The sequence below is a fragment of the Mustelus asterias genome, chromosome 11 (genome assembly GCF_964213995.1).
Source record: "Mustelus asterias chromosome 11, sMusAst1.hap1.1, whole genome shotgun sequence".
NCBI classification, from domain to species: Eukaryota; Metazoa; Chordata; class Chondrichthyes; order Carcharhiniformes; family Triakidae; genus Mustelus; species Mustelus asterias.
Window position 1 is genome coordinate 61,287,995 of NC_135811.1, and position 21,110 is coordinate 61,309,104.

A 21,110-nucleotide genomic window follows, 5' to 3' on the forward strand; every position below is an offset into this window, starting at 1 on the left:
CAACAACTTACCCGCCACTGATGTTAGGCTCACTGGTCTGTAGTTCCCTGGCTTTTTCCTGCGTCTTTCTTAAATAACGGCACAACATTTGCCCCCCTCCAGTCTTCCAGCACCTCACCCACGGTTGTCGATGATTCATATATCTCCGCTAGAGAGTACTGATTCATTGATAAATGGGCTCTGATTGCTAGAGGCGTTGTCATGGAGAATGCAGCAGAGAACAGTTAACTGTTAATTGCCAAGCATTTGTTTCGAATGCAAATTGGTCGAGGCATTAACATGGGGAATGAAACCGGGAATGACTGCCTGTTTAATTCAGTTGAACACCTGAGTCTATGCTCAGTCCATGGTCTGTCCAGAGGCAGAGTGAGATTTCTGGTAGCAGATCTTTTCAGTTTTGATCAGATGAAACTATTCTGTTAATTTGAAAGGCTCACTTTAATAACTACTGTTGTTTTACAGTTGGCTCTAAATGCCGAAATAGACAATTTGGGAAGGAATTTCGGGTGTCCAGACAGCTCACAGACTTTAGATTGTGTGAAAAACAACAGCAAGAACACGTTAAACAATGGAGTAACACATGAGGAATTCCAGAAGTATGTATCATGGTTCAGGGCTGCTGGGTTTTAAAATGGAAAGTGAACAGTAGTGGATATGTTTCTGGACTGATAGTCGAGAGGTCTGGATTACTGACTCAGAGACATCAATTCAAATTATACCATTGCAGCTATGGAGTTTAAAATCAGTTAATAAAATGAAAAAAAGGAATGAAAATGTAATATCAAGGATAGCAATTCAGACCTTTCATGATCGTGAGCACTTTTATCAAATCTCCTCTGAACCTTCCCTTCTCAAGAGAAACAGTCATAACTTCCCCAATCTATCCTGGAACCATTCTCATGAATCCTTCCTAAAGTGTGGGGTTCAGAATTGGATGCAATATTCCAGTTGAGTCCAGCCTAATTTTTGCTTGCTTTTGTGCTCCATGTTCCTATTCAGGAAGCTCCGGATTGAAAGGTGTAATTTATTATCCATTCTCTAAGCCACCTTCTTTCAACAATTTGCACAAATATACACCCAGCTCCTGCTGCTCCTCCTTTAGAATTGTACCCTTTAGTTTATATTCTCCCTCTCATTCTCCCAACCAAAATGTATCATTTTGCACTTGGCTGTATTAAATTTCATCTGTCACGTGTTTGTCCATTCCTTATCTGTATGCTCTTGAATTCTAACACTATCCTCCTCACAGTTCACAATACTGCCAAGTATTGTGTCATCTGCAAATGTTGTATTTGTGCCCTGTACCCACATGCCTAAGTCGTTAATACAGGTAAAGAAAAGGTGTGGTCCTAATACTGACCCCTAGGGAACCTATTACAACATCTTCCTCCAGTCTGAAAAACCGTCATTCTCTATTACTGTCTGTTAATTATCACTCACCGGCTTTGTATCCATGCTGCTGCTGCTATTCCCATTTTCCAACAGATAGGAGAGTAATGTGGGATAATTTACCCTTTCCCCACCACTTGGCTGACCACAGCAAGATGTATTCTTTTGAGAAGGAATGTTTTAACCCCTTGAGTACTGTGACTTTACAGGACACAAAATGGGCTTCCTTGAAGCCCAAGTCAAAAGGAAGAATAAACATCTTTTTTCACAACACGCAAAATGTGAATGCAACAAACACACACCCCTCACTCACTCCGGACTGGAACTTTCCGATGATCCATGCCAGTGGGATCTTTCGGTCCTGCCAACGGCGCACCCCTGCGGTGGATATCATTGCAGCAGGGGGGTGCATTTAATGGGAAACCTGGTTCACAACAGCAGGGCCAGAATATCCTGCCACCAGCCAATGATAGGCTGCCCCCTGCCGCTGCAAAACACATGCAGGATGCACGCTAAACCCTGCCCCAAATCTTTGAAAGAAACATGTCTGGAGTGTTTAAAAAACAAGATTGCTTGCTATTTCATTCTGTCCATTGACATAACCTGAGGGTTCCTATTACTGGATTACTGCTGCACAACTGATTTCACAAGCATACATTATCACAGTAGGGTTCCTGCCATTTCACAGTTGGATTGACAGCTACAAGTGGTGATAGACTTGTTTGAAGTGGGACCATGAATTCTAATGCTTGTTGTTACAAGGGATTGTGCAGTTCGATGAGAAGTTTGTTGTTATAGGGTCCAGGAGCCCAGACAGCAGACATTTTTACAGTCAGGTCCTCAAAGTGGGGAATTCTCCTGAACACCTGACGCCCGGATGAAAATCCAGGCCGGAGCGTCTATCTTCCAAATGTTTGATGAGCTTAGGACATGACCATGACACATGCACTTCAGTCTAGCTGACAAGCTTGTTACATGGCAATTTACCAAACGTTTTGGAACCACATTGTGCTGTTAATGTTATAAAAGCATCAATCACTCATTAGGGACTGGGTAAATACATTGTGGGTTCACTTATTTACACTAGGCACAAGGGAACACTTATACATGACTAGTAAACTTGACAATATCAGCAGCAGAGCTGTGTGAATGTGTGCACTACTCACGTTGCTGTCCCTTTAAGGCACATTATACCAGAATGTCAGTGAAGTATCTTAGAAAGCTAGTTTTTTGTTAGCGGCAACATTTTATGAGCTGGTGTTACTTACAGGGTAATCTTATTTCAGATTGCGGCATCGCGTTGTTCAGCTGGAACATTCAATGAGCAACAATGTGTCCAAAATTGATGGAATTGCTGTTAAACTTGAGATAATGGAAAAAAGCAAAGACACAATGGAAAAGCTGTTCAACATTTTTCAGAAGGTAAAACGGACATTTTCCGCTCCTTGTTTAAACTTAGAAACAGGACTAATCATGGTCATTTAAATGATTGATTTGGCCTAGCACTTAAAAACCAGCAATGCTAAAAATTATAGAAAGTTTACTGCTGAACATATTTAGGAGGCATAAGGCATTTGGCCCTTTGAGCCTGTAATGCTATTTGGTAAGATGATGGTTGATCAGATTGTGGTCTCAACTCTACTTTCCTGTCTTTCCCCATAACCCTTGACCCCCTAATTTACCAGAAATATTCTAAATCTGCCTTGAATAAGTTCAGTGACCCAGCCACTGTTCTCTTGGAAGAGACTTCAACACACCAACGACTGTTTAAAAAGGAAGACCTCTTATTCTTAAACTGTGTGCCCTAGTTTTATGCTGGAAAACTCGTCTGCGTTTGGGATTCTCCGCCTCCGCGGAGTACCAAATTCTCCTTTTGGGATGGGAATGAACAAGATCGGAGAATCCCGCCGATAGTCCTTCCCACAAGAGGAAACATCCTCCCAGTATTCACCCTATCGAATATCCTCAGGTTCTCATTATGTTTCAATAAGATCACCTCTCATTCTTCTAAATTTCAATAGGCATAGGTCCAACTTGTTGAACTTTTTTCCTATGGATTAGCCCCTCATCCCTGGAATGAGTCGAGTGAACCCTCTCTGAACTGCTTCAAATGTAATTATATTCTTTTTCAAATAATGAGACCAAAACTGTGCACAGTATTCCAGATGTGGCCTCACCACGCCCTGTACAGCTGCAGTAAAACTTCCTTACTTTTATGTTCCATTCCCCTTATATAAAGCTGAAACAGAGCTTCAAGTGTTTGTAGTATTGCTATCTCTGATTGTCCCTGATGCACAATATGCATGCATAGTAACATTCAAAGTGCTGGAAAGTTATGTGAGGAAATGATAACGTGCCATATGGGCCTTGTACACTTCTTTCATCTAATGATAAATCCAGAGCTCCCAGAAAACAGGACCACATGGGAAAGAACTGTGGGTTGGAGTTACACTGACGGTCTTGTATTTCCTATCTGCACACAATTGAGTATGATATTCACTGGATGTATGGGAGCATTGAATTTACGCTGCTGTTTAAACAGTCTATCTTGGTTAGGATTGCTTAGCTTTTCTGCTTTGGACCAAGCTTCTCTGGGTGTTTGTCAGGGGACAGCCATCTCATATCACCTTCTCAGCATTTTGTACAGCTTTCACATGGATGATATCAGGAGGGGACAAGTGAGGCCAACCTTCTCCTGCCGCGATAGAATATTGAGAGGAGTGCTAGCATTGTGGTTTCATTACTGGACTAATAATTTCACTGCCCGCAGTAATGATTCAGAGAAATGAATCAAACCCAATTATTGCATTTGGGGAATTTAAGTCAAACTGGAATAAAAAGAGTCAGTTAGAGTGATCTTGTATAAAGTTTAAGTTTATTTATTTGCGTCACAAGTACATTAACACTGCAATGAAGTTACTGTGAAAATCCCCTGGATGCCTCACTCTGGCGCCTGTTCGGGTACACTGAGGGAGAATTTAGCATGGCCAATACATCTAACCAGCATGTCTTTCAGACTGTGGGATGAAACCGGAGCACCCGGAGGAAACCCACACAGACATGGGGAGAACATGCAGACTCTGCACAGGCAGTGACCCAAGCCGGGAATCGAACCTGGGTTCCTGGCGCTGTGAGGCACTGTGCCGTCCCAATTGTTGTAAAAAGTCTACAATATTTTGGATTCTGCAATCCTTACTTGGTTCAATCTACATGTGACAACAGAGGATGTGGTTGATTCTTAACTGCCTCTGAAATAGCTGAAGGAGACACTCAGTTCTGGGTTATTGGAGGTGGGTAATAAATGCTGGCCTTACCATCCATACCCACATCCCATGAATGAATCTAAAAAAGATATTTTCTGAAAAGTCTGAGTGTGTGGTGCAATCTCCCATCTCCCACGCCCACAAGCAACAGATTTCCAAACCATTGTTAACAGCAGAGGTTAAAATGGGATTGAGTGGAGGATTTAATGTGACAAAGCTCCTCATTCCTGGGCCTGGAATTCACTATCAGATTAGACACCTCAGTCAATCTGATTCTTAAATCTTTCTACTGTAGATTTAATTTCTACAAAACGTGCAGAAAGAAAGCTAGAAATTGGGCTCAATTAGCACAGACTTCATAACACGATTCAATGAAAGGATTGAATGGTGTGTTATTTAAACAGCTCAAAGGTATGTTTAGACCTGAGGAGAAAGCAGTTCCAGCCCAGAGCCTGTGAAAGCAACTGGAGCGGTTTGTTTTATTCTGTTGTGGGATGTGGGTGTCAGTGGTAAGGCCAGCAATTGTTGCCCATCCTCTAGTTGCCCTTGAACTGAGTGGCTTGCTTGGCCTCGTCGTGAATATATTTAATGATGGAGCATATAGGATAGAGAACTTACAAGATTCACTAACCTCTGATAGCCTAGTGGTATTATCGCTCGACTATTAATCTAGAAACTCAAATAATGTTCTGGGCATACAAGTTCGAATCCCGCCACGGCAGATGGTGGAATTTGAATTCAATGAAAAATCTCTGGAATTAAGAATCTACTGATGACCATGAAACCATTGTCGATTATCGGAAAAACCCATCTGGTTCACTAATGTCCTTTCGGGAAGGAAATCTGCTGTCCTTACCCGGTCTGGCCTACATGTGACTCCAGAGCCACAGCAATGTGGTGGACTCTCAACTGCCCTCTGAACAAGGGTAACTAGGGATGGGTAATAAATACTGCCCCAGCCAGCGATGGCCATGTCCCACGAATGAATAAAAAAATCAAAATTGTTTCCTCACCTCAGTCCTTATCCTGTGCCTCTGCCCCCATAATGGCATCAGGTTGTTTGGGAGGTCCAGGTGATTGTATGGGTGAGTACATACATATAGATCTGATTCACTTTCAAATATTCATCCGGAATTTGGCTGAATTTCTAACCTTTGCTAATTTAGAGTTTCTAACACTTTGTTTTCAATTGCTTTTTCAAGGGTGAAAGACGGGACGTGGCTGAGCGTCTGTGATATTCAGGAAAAGCAGTAAGCTTTGATCAGCACTGACACCAAGGTTCAATCATTGAGAAGACTTCCCCAGATACCAGCCCAGTTCACTCAGGCCAGGCTCCCAATTCTTCAGCTCAAACAATAACATCGATCCCTTTCAAACAGGTGGAAACTTCCCGAATGATTCCATTGGGTCTTTATAAGAATCTGTAGTGCAGACTACAGACGCCACAAATTACCTGAGCCAGGATTTGGTTCTTTGATCTCCATGACCTATTATTTTTATATGTACAACAATTCAGATTAGTAAAAGCTAACGTGAATTATTACCAATCATTGTAAGATCCTCATTAGATTAGAAGAATATTTCAGTGGCACAAGAGCAAACACTGCACATTGGGGAAGGCACACCGATAGAAATCAGCTGGATATTATTATCCACTCCTTTGCTTGGACAATCCGACATGAATATGGATAATTTCCCATTCATAAACAACCTGCAAAGCAGGCAAGGCTGGAATTGTAACAGGCGATTTATTGGAAAATCACAGGTGCAGTGCAGACAATGTTCTGTTGACTGATTTCAATCGATTTAGTTACAGACACTGCTCCCACAACCTTCCAATAAACTGTGTGCAAGACACCACACCTAGCCCAGTGTCTCTAAATGATGCACTCTACAAGTATGTGTACAAAGAAACACACAAGTTATAAATAATATAATATTTTCAAGCCACAGATTACACACATTTATTACATTCTTCATAAACATGTTCCAACTGCAGACAATTAAACCTGTAATATCAGCTTCAGATTATCTCCTGCTCAATTGGCACAGATGCTGAATCTGCTTCATTCAGGATTCTGTGCCACCTGCCTCAGGTGTCAGATAGTCATTGCCTGACAGCTGAAATGATATTAGGAAGTCATTGCATTATGATGTTCACGCAAGGCATTCTTGCTTCAGTCTAATCCTGCCTATATGGGCTAACCGAACCACTTACCCGATTTAATGCCCTTAGTCCAGGACATCATGGGCCCGATTGGGGCGTGAAATCACGGTAAAATCGGGTGTGAGGCCTTTATCATGATCTGCACCCGCGTCCGAGCAAATCGCCACTTTACCGACACCCGCGGCCCGACGATTTAGCATTAGCATGGATTTAATTACCTGCCCGCCCAACTCTACCATCAATTCCCACTTTACCACCTTCTGTTCCGTTCCGGATCCGCACTTTTAGCGACCTGCAAAATAAAAATCCGAAGCCGACGTTGCAGCTTCCGAAGAGCGGAGTCAGAGCCTGCAATCCTCTGGGAGGGCGGGGAGGGAGGAGGCAGGTCAGATGTATCTCTGGGGGGGAGGAGGAGGAGGCGGGTCAGATGTATCTCTGGGGGGAGGGGAGGAGGAGGAGGCAGGTCAGATGTATCTCTGGGGGGGGAGGAGGAGGAGGCGGGTCAGATGTATCTCTGGGGGGAGGGGAGGAGGAGGGAGGTCAGATGTATCTCTGGGGAGGGGGGGGAGGAGGAGGCGGGTCAGATGTATCTCTGGTGGGGGGATGCAGGGGGGTCCGCTGCCACTGTGCGGGCGATCCCTCCTCCCCACCGGAGGAACTAATCCCCCCTCCCGGAGTGATTCAAGTCCATGATCTTTCATCTGAAACATTAACTCAGTTTCTCTCTCCGTACGTGCTGCCTGAGTATTTCCAGAATTTGCTGTTTTAACTTCCAATGTGCAGCATTTTGCTCTTCTATCTGGAAAAGTGCTTGTTATATTCTGTGTCTTGCTATTTGGAGGAATATGGCTCCAAATATTCTGGAATCCTTTTGATGCCTCATCCAAACGTTTTCATGTGAGACCAGACGGTGACCACTGCCAAGCTTTTTATCCAGCACAGCATTGTAACTGAGCTCAACATTGCTCAGTGAGTGTTTTACATGTTTAAAATTAACAAGTTAAGGTCACTGGATATTGATTAGAAGCAGGAGTAATTGAATGGTTTTTGTTCAGTTTAGAATAGAGAGACTGAAGCCCTGTCTGGCATCAGCTGGAGCTTGGACTAGGGATCAATTACAGGGATTTTATGATCTCTGTGCCTCATGTACAGGCCATTTACTAACTGATTCATACTCAGGCAGCACGTACAGAGAGAGAAACTGAGTTAATGTTTCAGATGAAATATCATGGACTTGAATCACTCTGGGAGGAGGGATTCGTTCCTCTGGTGGGGAGGAGGGATCGCCCGCAGAGTGGCAGCGGACACCCCTGCCCCCCCACCAGAGATCCGTCCGCCCCGCCCCCGCCCCCCCTTAACCAGTGAGCGATCGGGCCTCCCTCCCCATCACCAGACAACGATCAGCCCTCTCGCCCCCTCCTCCCCAGAGATACATCTGACCCGCCTCCATCCTCCTCCTCCCCTTCCCCCCCCCCACCTCCCCACCCCCCCCCCCCCCACAAGAGGATGATCTGTGTCACAGAGAGTCGCTCTCTCCGCTTTCTGCTTTTCTTTTCTTTCCCGACACGGGCGCGCTTTTTCAGATTTTTTTCGAACTGCGCATGCGCTGTTTCGAGCTCTGATCGTTCTGGCAGCGCTAAGCCCCGCCCACAGCGTGGATCGGACTGGAGCCGGCTGAAAGCGTATGGGCGCGTCTGAAAGCGGATTCCAAGGTCGGATCTGTACTACACCCAGATTCGGCACTTAGAATCAAAATGGTAAAATCGGGCTCCATGTCACTGAAAACAAAGTTGAAAGTTGTGTAGGGAGATAATTCTGTTTAATGGACAGGAAATGGGTGAATTCCCAAAATGTGCTTCCACTGAGTGAGGTTCTGCACCCACAATTCTAAATTGCAACATTTACTCCAGCTTAAATCAGGAGTGAGGATCTAACTTGATATCAAAGTAAAGGAGAGAAAATCTCGCTCAGCTTTGCTTCCAGTTCAGTTCAACCCTTTTCCCACTCCATTATTCCACAAATGTAGTATTTGTACTGGGAGTGATATTAAACATAGCGGAATCCAAAAGCAGGTCACCTATTGCCCACTTCTCTTACATGACTTAATTGATATGCACTCAATTGAATTAACAAAGACCAAAGAAAATTACAGCACAGGAACAGGCCCTTCGGCCCTCCAAGCCTGCACCGACCATGCTGCCCGACTGAACTAGAACCCCCTACCCTTCCAGGGGCTAAATCCCTCTATTCCCATCCTATTCATGTATTTGTCAAGACGCTCCTCAAAAGTCACGATCATATCTGCTTCCACTATCTCCCACGGCAGTGAGTTCCAGGCACCCAAAAAAAACTTGCCTCGTATATCTCCTTTAAACCTTGCCCCTCGCACTTTAAAACTGTGCCCCATACTAATTGACTCTTCCACCCTGGGAAAAAGCTTCTGACTTTCCACTCTGCCCATGCCGTTCATAATCTTGTAGACTTCTATCAGGTTGCCCCTCAACCTCCATCGCTCCAGTGAGAACAAACCAAGTTTCTCCAACCTCTCCTCATAGCTAATTCTCTCCATGCCAGGCAACATCCTGGTAAATCTTTTCTGTACCCTCTCCAAAGCCTCCACATCCTTCTGGTAGTGTGGTGATCAGAATTGAACACTGTATTCCAAGTGAGGCCTAACTAATGTTCTTTAAAGCTGCAACATGACTTGCCAACTTTTAAACTCATTGCCCCGGCCGATGAGATAATGCATCAGTGTAAAGTCAACTGCTTCTTGTCACCAGATGGAATGGAAATTGTGTTAAGCTACATAGACTGGCAGAATAGAATTAAATAGAATTTGAAAACTGCCTTCAATATCAAATTCAAAATACTAGCAAGAATAAATAGGGAACCTGTCAATAACAAAGCTTTTGTTTATTCTAATGACATTGGCTTTCCCCTTTCATGGGATGTGAGTGTCGCTGGCTGAGTCAGTATTTATTGCCCATCCCTAACTGCTCTTGAACTGAGCGTCTCACTTGGCCATTACAGAGGGTAGTTAAGAGTCCATCACATGTATACCAGACCAGGTAAGGATGGCAGATTTCCTACATTGACAATGGTTTCATGGTCATCATTAGAATCATCACTGAATTGCTGCCTCACAGCGCCAGGGACCCAGGTTCAATTCCAGCCTTGGGTCACTGTCTGTGTGGAGTTTGCACGTTCTCCCAGTGTCTGTGTGGGTTTCCTCCGGGTGCTCCGGTTTCCTCCCACAGTCCAAAGATGTGCGGGTTAGGTGGATTGGCCATGCTAAATTGCCCTTTTAGTGTCCCAAAATGTGTAGCTTAGAAGGATTAGTGGGGTAAATATGTGGGGTTACAGGGATAGGGCCTGGTACGCAGGTCAGTGCAGACTCAATGGACTGAATGGCACCCTTTGCACTGATTCTATGACAGACCCTACAGTCCTCTGCAGTAAAGAATTCCACAGATTCACTACCTTCCGAGAGCTAAAATTCCCCCTCATTTCTGTCATAAATGGGTAACCCTTTACTCTGAGATTATGCCCTCTGGTTGTAGACTATCCCACTAAGGGAAACAACCCCTCAGCATCTACCCTGTCAAACCCTTGAGAATCCTATATGGTTCAATTACGTTGTTACTCATTCTTAGCTCCAATGAGCTCAGGTCCAACCTACTCAACCACTCTTCATAAAAACATCCCTCCACACCCGGGATCAACCTAATGAAATTTATTTGGACTGCCTCCAATGCCAGTCTATCTTTCCTTGGATAAGGGGACCAAAACTGTTCACAGTATTCCAGGTGTGGTCTAACTAGTGCCTTGTATAGGTTTAGCAAGACTTATATACTCCCTTCCCTTTGAAATAAAGGCTAACATTCTATTTGCCTTCCCAATTACCGACTGAACTCTCAACTTTCTGCAGTCTTTCTCCATTTAAATAATATTCAGCTCTTTTATTCTTCCTACCAAAGTGCATCACTTCACATTTTCCATCTGCCAAGTTTTTGTCCCCTCATTTAATCTGTCTATATCCCTCTGAAGACTGTGTTATCCTCACCATTTGCCTTCCCACCCTTTTTGTTTCATCTGCAAACTTAGCAATAGTACATTCACTTCCCTCATTATTAATATGTATTGTTAGTAATTGTGGCCCCAGCACTGATCCCTGTGGCACTCCACTAGTTACAGGTTGCCATCCTGAAAATGCCCCTCTTATTCTAACTCCAAGCTATTGTGTATCTTGTAGATGGTGGATAGGTTTTGGGGAGTCAGGAGGTGAGTTACTCGATGCAGAATTCCCAGCCTGGTCTTGTAGCCACGGTATTTATATGGCTAGTCTATTCAGTTTCTGCTCAATGGTTGCTTCCAGGATGTTGATGATGGGGGATTCAGTAATGGCAATGCCATTGAATGTCAAGGGGCAATAGTTAGATTCTCTCTTGTTGGCGATGGTCATTGCCTGGCACTTATGTGGCACCACTTATCAGCCCAAGCCTGGTTACTGTCCAGGCTGTATTTGGACATGGACTGCTTCAGTTTCTGAGGAGTCACGAATGGTGCTGAACATTGTGCAAATATCAGCAAACATCCCCACTTCTAACCTTATGATGGAAGGAAGGTCACTGATGGAGCAGCTGAAGATGTTGGGCCTAGGACACTAACCCTGAGGGACTGTGCAGTCATAGAAATCATAGAAATCATAGAAACCCTACAGTACAGAAAAAGGCCATTCGGCCCATCGAGTCTGCACCGACCACAATCCCACCCAGGCCCTACCCCCATATTTCCCACTAATTCCTCTAACCTACACATCTCAGGACACTAAGGGCAATTTTTAGCATAGCCAATCAACCTAACCCGCACATCTTTGGACTGTGGGAGGAAACCGGAGCACCCGGAGGAAACCCACGCAGACACGAGGAGAATGTGCAAACTCCACACAGACAGTGACCCAAGCCGGGAATCGAACCCAGGTCCCTGGAGCTGTGAAGCAGCAGTGTTAACCACTGTGCTACCGTGCCGCCCCGTGCAGTGATGTCCTGTAAGGCAATTTGCAATATCATCTAACACGGGGACTAGGAAAGGAACTTGGGCAGACATAATTTACTGGGAATAGCATCAAAGGAACATGAGGTGGATCTCATGGACAAGGTGGGCTTGGAGAGGGAATGGGCTGGGAGAGGAGAGAAAGTAGAGAACAAGATCAGAACTGGGCAGAGAAGCAGCCAGGAAGATGGGATGAAGCATGGCCTAACGGGCCATGGGAAAGGAAGTAACAGAGGCAGCTGATTGGATAGACTTAAACCTTAGTGGCAAAGAAGTCCACACTTCAGTTAAAGACGTGAGTGGAGGGAGAGGGAATTCGGAGAATGGTTTGCAGCAGAGGAGCTGGGGTGGCACTCAGTGAGCAGCTTTGGAAAGTGACCCTATAATGCTTCATGTGAGCCAGCCAGATCTGGTGGTGAAGGTCTAAAGCAGCTTTCCATTATATACAGTCAAGCTTACGTCCATTGGATTTAAGCGAGTGGACTTGGGGGCTGCAGCAGGAGAGCAGCAGGGTGATAGAGATCAAATTAGCTGAGCTGCAGCATCAGTAAGTAATAAACCCTCCTGTTCGTTTCAGCGGATTCAGCAGGATTATTGCTTCAGGAGGTACAGTCTACAAACAAACTTCCCGATGCACCTGACTTCAGCATGAGTCTGTCACAGCATTTCCCCACACTGACTATTTGATTGGATCTATCAGAGCTTCTCCTTCAAGACACAAAGTTAACTCAGCTTCCCCAACACTTGAGACCTGTATTACCGTACAGAATAAACCCATTCTGAACAGGTGTTTCAGAGGGACGACTTTTACTTGTACAAATGAAACACATTTCCATCAACACCTTCATTCTCCTCATGTTTTCTTGCTGTCTTCAAACTCTTGACCATTCACAAATTTGGGTTCATAACTTTAAGAATAAAACGAGCCAGCATTTTCTGATAAGATTTCAAACTGAACACAGATTAGACATGACAGTGATATTGTTCTTGAGTGCATTATGCAGAACAGAAAGAATGGAATTATTTTTGTGACATAGCTATACTGTCAATTCTGATATATAAATATTATGGTATAGTGAACCTCACCAAGGCCCCAAACATTTTCCATTTCAACACAATTCATGATTTCATGTTGATTGGTTGCTTTTTGGTGAAAGTGAAATTTCAACCAAAGAATACTCAGTTTCCAGAAAATACCCAATCATAAAATGGTGGAAACACTCACATGGCTGAGTTACTCTTTACTTTGGGCGGCATGGTAGCACAGTGGTTAGCACTGCTGCTTCACAGCTCCAGGGACCTGGGTTTGATTCCCGGCTTGGGTCACTGTCTGTGTGGAGTCTGCATGTTCTCCCCGTGTCTGTGTGGGTTTCCTCCGGGTGCTCCGGTTTCCTCCCACAGTCCAAAGATGTGCGGGTTAGGTTGATTGGCCATGCTAAAAAAATGCCCCTTAGTGTCCTGGGATGCATAGATTCGAGGGATTAGCGGGTAAAATATATGGGGGTAGGGCCTGGGTGGGATTGTGGTTGGTGCAGACTCGATGGGCCGAATGGCCTCTTTCTGTACTGTAGGGTTTTCTACGTTTACTTCCCTAATCCTTTGATTCCACATTGGTTTCCATATTATCTATTATATTGAAATATATTATATATTTTTTACATGTATGTATATGTACTTATACCCTTCCCACAGTTAAATTTACAACATAATTATATGGTTCAATAATTGTGCTGAAAAAAGAATCTCATACCTTTATTAAATTAATTAAATATCTATCCCATCATCCAGCAGTTACAACTGCTACCTCAGTGACCAGACTTTCCTTCTGTTCCATTTCCGGAGCTAGGTCATGAGTTCTTATCTTTTTGGATCAATGTATGTATGTGACCTCAGCACCCTCACTATCCTCTGCGCTGCTCAGTCTCTATCTTCTACACACAAGCACAAACCATGTCACACTCCACTATTATTTAAGTTGAATTTAAGATATACACACAGTACAAGTCCCGCTTTGCTTGAAGCTAAGTATTGTGTGAGTTGTAAAATGAATACTCCACCACCTGGCAGGAATAGTAATAATTCATCCATGATATTTAACAGTTAATTAAATTTGTCGTTGGTTTCCTGCTCCTGAACACAAAAGTACATTTCCAGTCAGAGTCAGCAGTGCTGAGTTTTGTACAACAGGAGTGTAAAGAGTGAGGGTCCAGCACGGATGGAAAATCCTGCAGGGATTGTAAATGCTAGTACCTCCATCCAAACTCTTGATATATTTTGCCATGCAGAGCTTTGCATTCAAAGCATTGTGTATGAAGTTGATAGCACGCTTACCCAAGGGCAGACTAGCAATATGTAAAAGGAGATTTCCAAAGTGCTCCAGAAATGGTTCCTTATCTCAACCTGTGCCCCCATGTGAGAATATTCTGTGCCTGTAATAAATCCTCAGAGGCAGAAGTCCCTTCACCAAAATCCCTTTATTTACAAGTCAGACAACAGCATACAGAGTGCTTTCCGTTAGCAGCCTACACTAGGTGTCCCTGAGGAACTGACACTCCCGGTTAAATACAAAGCAAGAGACTCTCTAATTGGCTCATCAATTTGGCCTGCTCCTTTTTGGTCAACCAAATGAACCATCAATTTGGCCCTGAATCAAGGAGTTCATATTCTAATCGGCCCACCTCAATTGCCTGATTAAAGTCATTACAGTGGCCTCCCAGTGTGTCAGCCTTTGATCTTGCTGCTCATTCCGGTTGTGGGTTCAAACACCAGCCCAAGATTTGAACACCTAAATCTCAGCTGACACTTTAACTGAAGGGGCATACTATTGCAGGTTGGTTTTGAAGAAGACATTAAGCTGTCCATTTCTCTTCAAGTGGCTTAAATGATTCTAGGGCATTACAGCATTCAAAAAGCAGGGAGTTCTCCCGCATCCTGGCCAACATTCATCTCCAGCTAGCACCATCACAGCAGATTAACTGATCACTTGTATCACTGGATGTTTGTGTGGCTTTACTGTACTCTAATATGCTGCATCATTCTTCTACATAACAATAGCAACTACACTTCAAAAGCTATTTATTGGCTGTGAGGCACGTCAGGACATCCTGGGGATGTGAAAGATTCTGTAGAAAGATGACTAATAGGAACTTGCTGTTTCTAACACAGAAATCTATCTAAATGAAAGTCATGTATCAAAGGTCATTTCTTAAAAGTCCTCTTAGTAATGTTTTTGTAGATTGTGATCTTTACTGATGACAAATACTCAGATTTAAAATAGAATAAACTAGTCACATGAAATCTAAAGGTAATTATATAAAACGGGTGTCCTGTTACATTCTGGTACTGTTAATGTGAAAGCTTCGTATTGAGGTTATGACAGCTAGGGGAATGAACAATACATCACCTGGAACTGCTTTTGTGCTGTAGGTTCATTCCTGTAATCCACTAAATCTACTGAATCTGTCGCTCTGCTGAAATCACTTTCACTGAGGAATGTGGGTGTTTTTACAGTTCTTATCATTTAGTGTTTCATTTTCTATTGTGATGTGAATATAAAGGAGAATAATTGTACGGGGAGTATGTTTGATGGAATGTATTCCTTCCCACTCCCAGTGCACAGAAAAAAGCTCATTCTGTTCACTCATATGGTGGTTCATCTGTTATGCTGAGGCAGGTTTAATCTCTTTCTTGGATTTGTTTAATGTAATCTGACATGACAAGAGTGACAGCACTTCAGAAGTACTGCATTGGCTGTGAAATGTTGAGGGAATCCTGATAACATGAAAGGTGCGATATGAATGCAAGTTCTCTCATTTGGTCTTGAATCTCCATGCCCAAGGAAGCACATAGTCCTGGAATTCCCCTTCCTTGGATTCCGGTGATCCTAGATTCTTGTGCTGCATTCCAGGCATTCTGGCTTCCCATGGTGTTGGTTTTCCATAGTCCCAAATTCTGGTAGATCTGGATTCCCCTAGTCCTGAATACTGGCAGTCAATGCTCCCTATCAGTGTGTGATCCATTTAAGATTGCCACTACATGTATATATATTAAAGATCCTGCTGTTTGTGCAGCCAGGCAGCATATTCCTGATTGCTGTCTGACTGTACACTCACAGTTTTGAGGGAGCACGGCTGCTGGCCTTGGATTCCACTGTGGACTCAGGCTGCCTGCTATTCTGATGGCCCTTATTTGTTTCCAAAGAAGTTATATTGGAGTTGAAACTGAACTCTGTGTTTCTCTCTCTACGAGACCTGCTGAGTTTTTCCAGCATTTTTTGTTAATTTTGTATAATTTTCAACACCTGCAGTATTGTGAACTTCTTTCTGGGTGGCCTGATATCCTTGAGGCCCTCAAATCCAGTGGCCCTGGATTTTCACGGCTCCATGTCCCTGTGATCCAGGTTTCCTGTTGCCATAATTCCAAAGGCCCTGGATCCAGCGCAATTCATAATCCAAGCAGTACAAGTAAAAGTAAAAATAATCACCACTGCTGGAACAAAAACAGAAAATGCTGCAAAATCACAGCATGTTCTGGAAGAAATAAAAACTAACTTGTTCAAGTACAGATCCTCAGCTCTGCAGGTTTGACAAAGGCATAAGACATTCCTGAAAAGTATTTCCAGTGTATTTTCTTTCTGACGTGCAGACAGAGCAGAACAGGAAACCAGAACCAGGGAGGTCCAGCTGCGACTAATTCCAACACATTCAGAGTGGGAAGTACATTAACTTGAAGGCTCTTCCTCACAGTCCCGTTCTCCTTTCTCTGTGGCCCACACATTTAAATACATTGTCTTAATTAGCTGCACTTGTAACACTCCTAGTGATTGTGCTCTGTGTGAACTGTAAGGTGTAAAGTACTTTGCACATTGGAGAAAATCTAATGTCCTTTATAATGCTTGTGATAGATTTGGTGTGTATTCTATTGTATTGATATTTAAACAAATTTTAATAAATGTATACAAGCAATATTTTGTTGATTCATTTTTATAAAAACAAGCTGCATAATCTCAATGTTTTTGTTATAATCACAGTGTATGAACATCAGTCTTTATATTCTGATATTCATGGTTGGACAATGAACAAAGATAGTTAACATGAGTTTGAATTTGAATTTTTGCACATCAAAATTACTTATGTGCCAAACAGAATAAGCACCAATAGACAGAACTAAGCAATTTCACAACCAATAGATCAGTTCTGCCACATCCAGCCATGAATGATGGTGACCAATTAAACAACACACTGGAGGAGGAGGTCTACAAATATTCCCTATCCTCAATGACAGAGAAGGCCAGCATATTAGTGCAAAGTATTCACAACAACCTTCAGCCAGAAGTGCCGAGGGATAATCCATCTAGGCTTTCTCTAGAGGTCTCTAGCATTGCAGATGTCAGTTTTCACGTAGTCCTGTTTGGTAGCTTCACTAGGTTGACACCTCATTTTTAGGTATGCCTAGTGCTGCTCCTGGCATGCCCTCCAGCACTCTCCATTGAGCCAGGGTTGATCCCTTAGCTTCATGGGAATGGTTGAGGGGGTATGTGCTGGGCCATGAAGTTACAGATTGTGGTTGTATACAATTCTGCTGCTGCTGGTGGCCCACAATGCCTCATGGATCCTCTTACTGAGTTGTTAGATCCATTTTTAAAATCTATCCTATTTAGCATGATGATATCAAGAAACGGTTGAAGGCACTGAATACTGCAAAGGCTATTGGTGGGATTTTATGACCAGAAGTGTACTGGCAGGCAGGAAGGTGGTTTGAAGTGTGTATACTTCAACGCCAGGAGCATCCGGAATAAGGTGGGTGAGCTTGCAGCATGGGTTGGTACCTGGGATTTCGATGTTGTGGCCATTTCGGAGACATGGATAGAGCAGGGACAGGAATGGTTGTTGCAGTTTCCAGGGTTTAGATGTTTCAGTAAGTGCAGGAAAGGTGGTAAAAGAGGGGGAGGTGTGGCATTGTTAGTCAAGGACAGTATTATGGTGGCAGAAAGGACGTTTGATGACGACTCGTCTACTGAGGTAGTTTGGGCTGAGGTTAGAAACGGGAAAGGAGAGGTCACCCTGTTGGGAGTTTTTTATAGACCTCCAAAAAGTTCCAGAGATGTAGAGAAAAAGATTACAAACATGATTCTGGATAGGAGCGAAAGTAACAGGGTAGTTGTTGTGGGGGTCTTCAACTTTACAAATATTGACTGGAAAAGCTACAATTTGAGTACTTTAGAGGGGTCAGTTTTTGTCCAATGTGTGCAGGAAGGCTTCCTGACACAGTATGTAGATAGACCAACAAGAGGCGAGGCCACATTGGATTTGGTACTGTGTAATGAACCAGGCCAGGTGTTAGATTTGGAGGTAGGTGAGCACTTTGGTGATAGTGACCACAATTCGATTACGTTTACCTTAGCAATGGAAAGGGATAGGTATATACCAAAGGGCAAGAGTTATAGCTGGGGGAAAGGAAATTATGACGCGATTAGGCGAGATTTAGGTGGCATAGGTTGGGGAAGGAAACTGCAGGGGATGGGCACAATTGTAATCATAGAAGAAATCATAGAAACCCTACAGTGCAGAAGGAGGCAATTCGGCCCATCGAGTCTGCACCGACCACAATCCCACCCAGGCCCCACCCCCACATATTTTACCCACTAATCCCTCTAACCTACGCATCCCAGGGGCAATTTTTTTAACCTGGCCAATCAACCTAACCCGCAGATCTTTGGACTGTGGGAGGAAACCGGAGCACCCGGAGGAAACCCACGCAGACACGAGGAGAATGTGCAAACTCCACACAGACAGTGACCCGAGCCGGGAATCGAACCCGGGACCCTGGAGCTGTGAAGCAGCAGTGCTAACCACTGTGCTACCGTGCCGTGCCGTGTAATGTGGAACTTGTTCAAGGAACAGTTACTACGCGTCCTTGATAAATATGTACCTGTCAGGAAGCAGTCATGTGAGGGAACCGCGGTTTACTAAAGAGGTTGAATCTCTTGTGAAGAGGAAGAAGGAGACTTATGTTAAGATGAGACGTGAAGGCTCAGTTAGGGCGCTTGAGAGTTACAAGTTAGCCAGGAAGGACCTAAAGAAGGAGTTAAGAAGAGCCAGGAGGGGACATGAGAAGTCTTTGGAAGGTAGGATCAAGGAAAACCCTAAAGCTTTCTATAGGTATGTCAGGAGTAAAAGAATGACTAGGGTAAGATTAGGGCCAGTCAAGGACAGTCATGGGAAGTTGTGCATGGAGTCTGAAGAGATAGGAGAGGCACTAAATGAATATTTTTCGTCGGTATTCACACAGGAGAGGGACAGTGTTGTTGAAGGGAGTACTGAGATGCAGGCTGTTGGACTGGACGGGATTGAGGTTCATAAGGAGGAAGTGTTAGCAATTCTGGAAAGGGTAAAAATAGATAAGTCCCCTGGGCCAGATGGGATTTATCCTAGGATTCTCTGGGAGGCTAGAGAGGAGATTGCAGAGCCTTTGGCTTTGGTCTTTGTGTCATCATTGTCTACAGGAACAGTGCCAGAAGACTGGAGGATAGCAAATGTTGTCCCCTTGTTCGAGAAGGGGAGTAGGGACAACCCTGGTAACTATAGACCGGTGACCCTTACTTCTGTTGTGGGCAAAGTTTTGGAAAGAATCATAAGAGATAGGATTTATAATCACCTGGAAAGGAATAATTTGATTAGGGATAGTCAGCACGGTTTTGTGAAGGGTAGGTCGTGCCTCACAAACTTATTGAGTTCTTTGAGAAGGTGACCAAAGAGGTGGATGAGGGTAAAGCGGTTGATGTGGTGTATATGGATTTCAGCAAAGCATTTGATAAGGTTCCCCATGGTAAGCTTTTGCAGAAAATACGGACACATGGGATTGAGGGTGATTTAGTGGTTTGGTTCAGGAATTGCCTAGCTGTAAGAAAACAGAGGGTGGCGGTTTATGGGAAATATTCATCCTGGAGTTCAGTTACTAGTGGTGTACCGCAAGGATCTGTTTTGGGGCCACTGCTTTTTGTCATTTTTACCTGGATGAGGGTGTAGAAGGATGGATTAGTAAATTTGCGGATGACACTAAAGTCGGTGGAGTTGTAGACAGTGTGGAGGGAAGTGGCAGGTTACAGAGGGACATAGATAAGCTGCAGAGCTGGGCTGAGAGGTGGCAAATGGAGCTGAATGCGGAAAAGTGTGAGGTGATTCACTTTGGAAGGTGTAACAGGAATACAGAGTACTGGGCTAGTGGTAAGATACTTGGTAGTGTGGATGAACAGAGGGATCTGGGTGTCCATGTGCATAGATCCCTGAAAGTTGGCACCCAGGTTGATAGGGTTGTTAAGAAGGCGTAAGGTGTGTTAGCTTTTATTGGTAGAGGGATTGAGTTTCGGAGCCAGGAGGTCATGCTGCAACTGTACAAAACTCTGGTGCGGCCGCACTTGGGAGTATTGCGTACAGTTCTGGTCGCCGCATTATAGGAAAGATGTGGAAGCATTGGAAAGGGTGCAGAGGAGATTTACCAGGATGTTGCCTGGTATGGTGGGAAAATCGTGTGAGGAAAGGCTGAGTGACTTGAGGCTGTTTTCGTTAGAGAGAAAAAGGTTAAGAGGTGACTTAATAGAGGCATACAAGATGATCAGAGGATTAGATAGGGTGGATAGTGAGAGCCTTTTTCCTCGGATGGCTAGCACAAGGTGACATAGCTTTAAATTGAGGGGTGAGAGATATAGGACAGATGTTAGAGGTAGGTTCTTTACTCAGAGTAGTAAGGGCGTGGAATGCCCTGCCTGCAGCAGTAGTGGACTCGTCAACATTAAGAGCATTCAAATGGTTATTGGATAAACATATGGATGATATTGGAATAGTGGAGGTTAGAAACATAGAAAACTACAGCACAAAACAGGCCCTTCGGCCCCACAAGTTGTGCCGAACATATCCCTACCTTTTAGGCCTACCTATAACCCTCCATCCTATTACGTCCCATGTACTCATCCAGGAGTCTCTTAAAAGACCCTATTGAGTTTGCCTCCACCACCACTGACGGCAGCCGATTCCAATCGCCCACCACCCTCTGTGTGAAAAACTTACCCCTTACTCCTTTGGTCTGAGCTCTCCCCTTCTCTATCCCCCGTCCATCCTCCCTGTTGCACCGTCTGTAACCCTTCTGTTTGCGAGCTAACTTCCTCGCGCCCAGTCACCTCGTCTCGATCCCCTCCCAAGTTAGAGGGGCTTTAGATTGGTTTCACTGGTCGGCGCAACATC

At 44.1% G+C, this 21,110-nt stretch overlaps 1 protein-coding gene across 1 annotated transcript in view; it reads left to right on the forward strand.

Moving 5' to 3' along the window:
• The window catches only part of pkd2l1 (polycystic kidney disease 2-like 1), a 93,514-nt gene that overhangs the window by 67,578 nt on the left and 4,826 nt on the right, over positions 1-21,110 (forward strand). Inside the window, exons 13-15 of the mRNA XM_078224310.1 lie at positions 463-596; positions 2,676-2,811; positions 16,178-16,334. Of these exons, the coding sequence (XP_078080436.1) occupies positions 463-596; positions 2,676-2,811; positions 16,178-16,334 (427 nt within the window). The remainder of the gene's footprint in view (positions 1-462; positions 597-2,675; positions 2,812-16,177; positions 16,335-21,110) is intronic.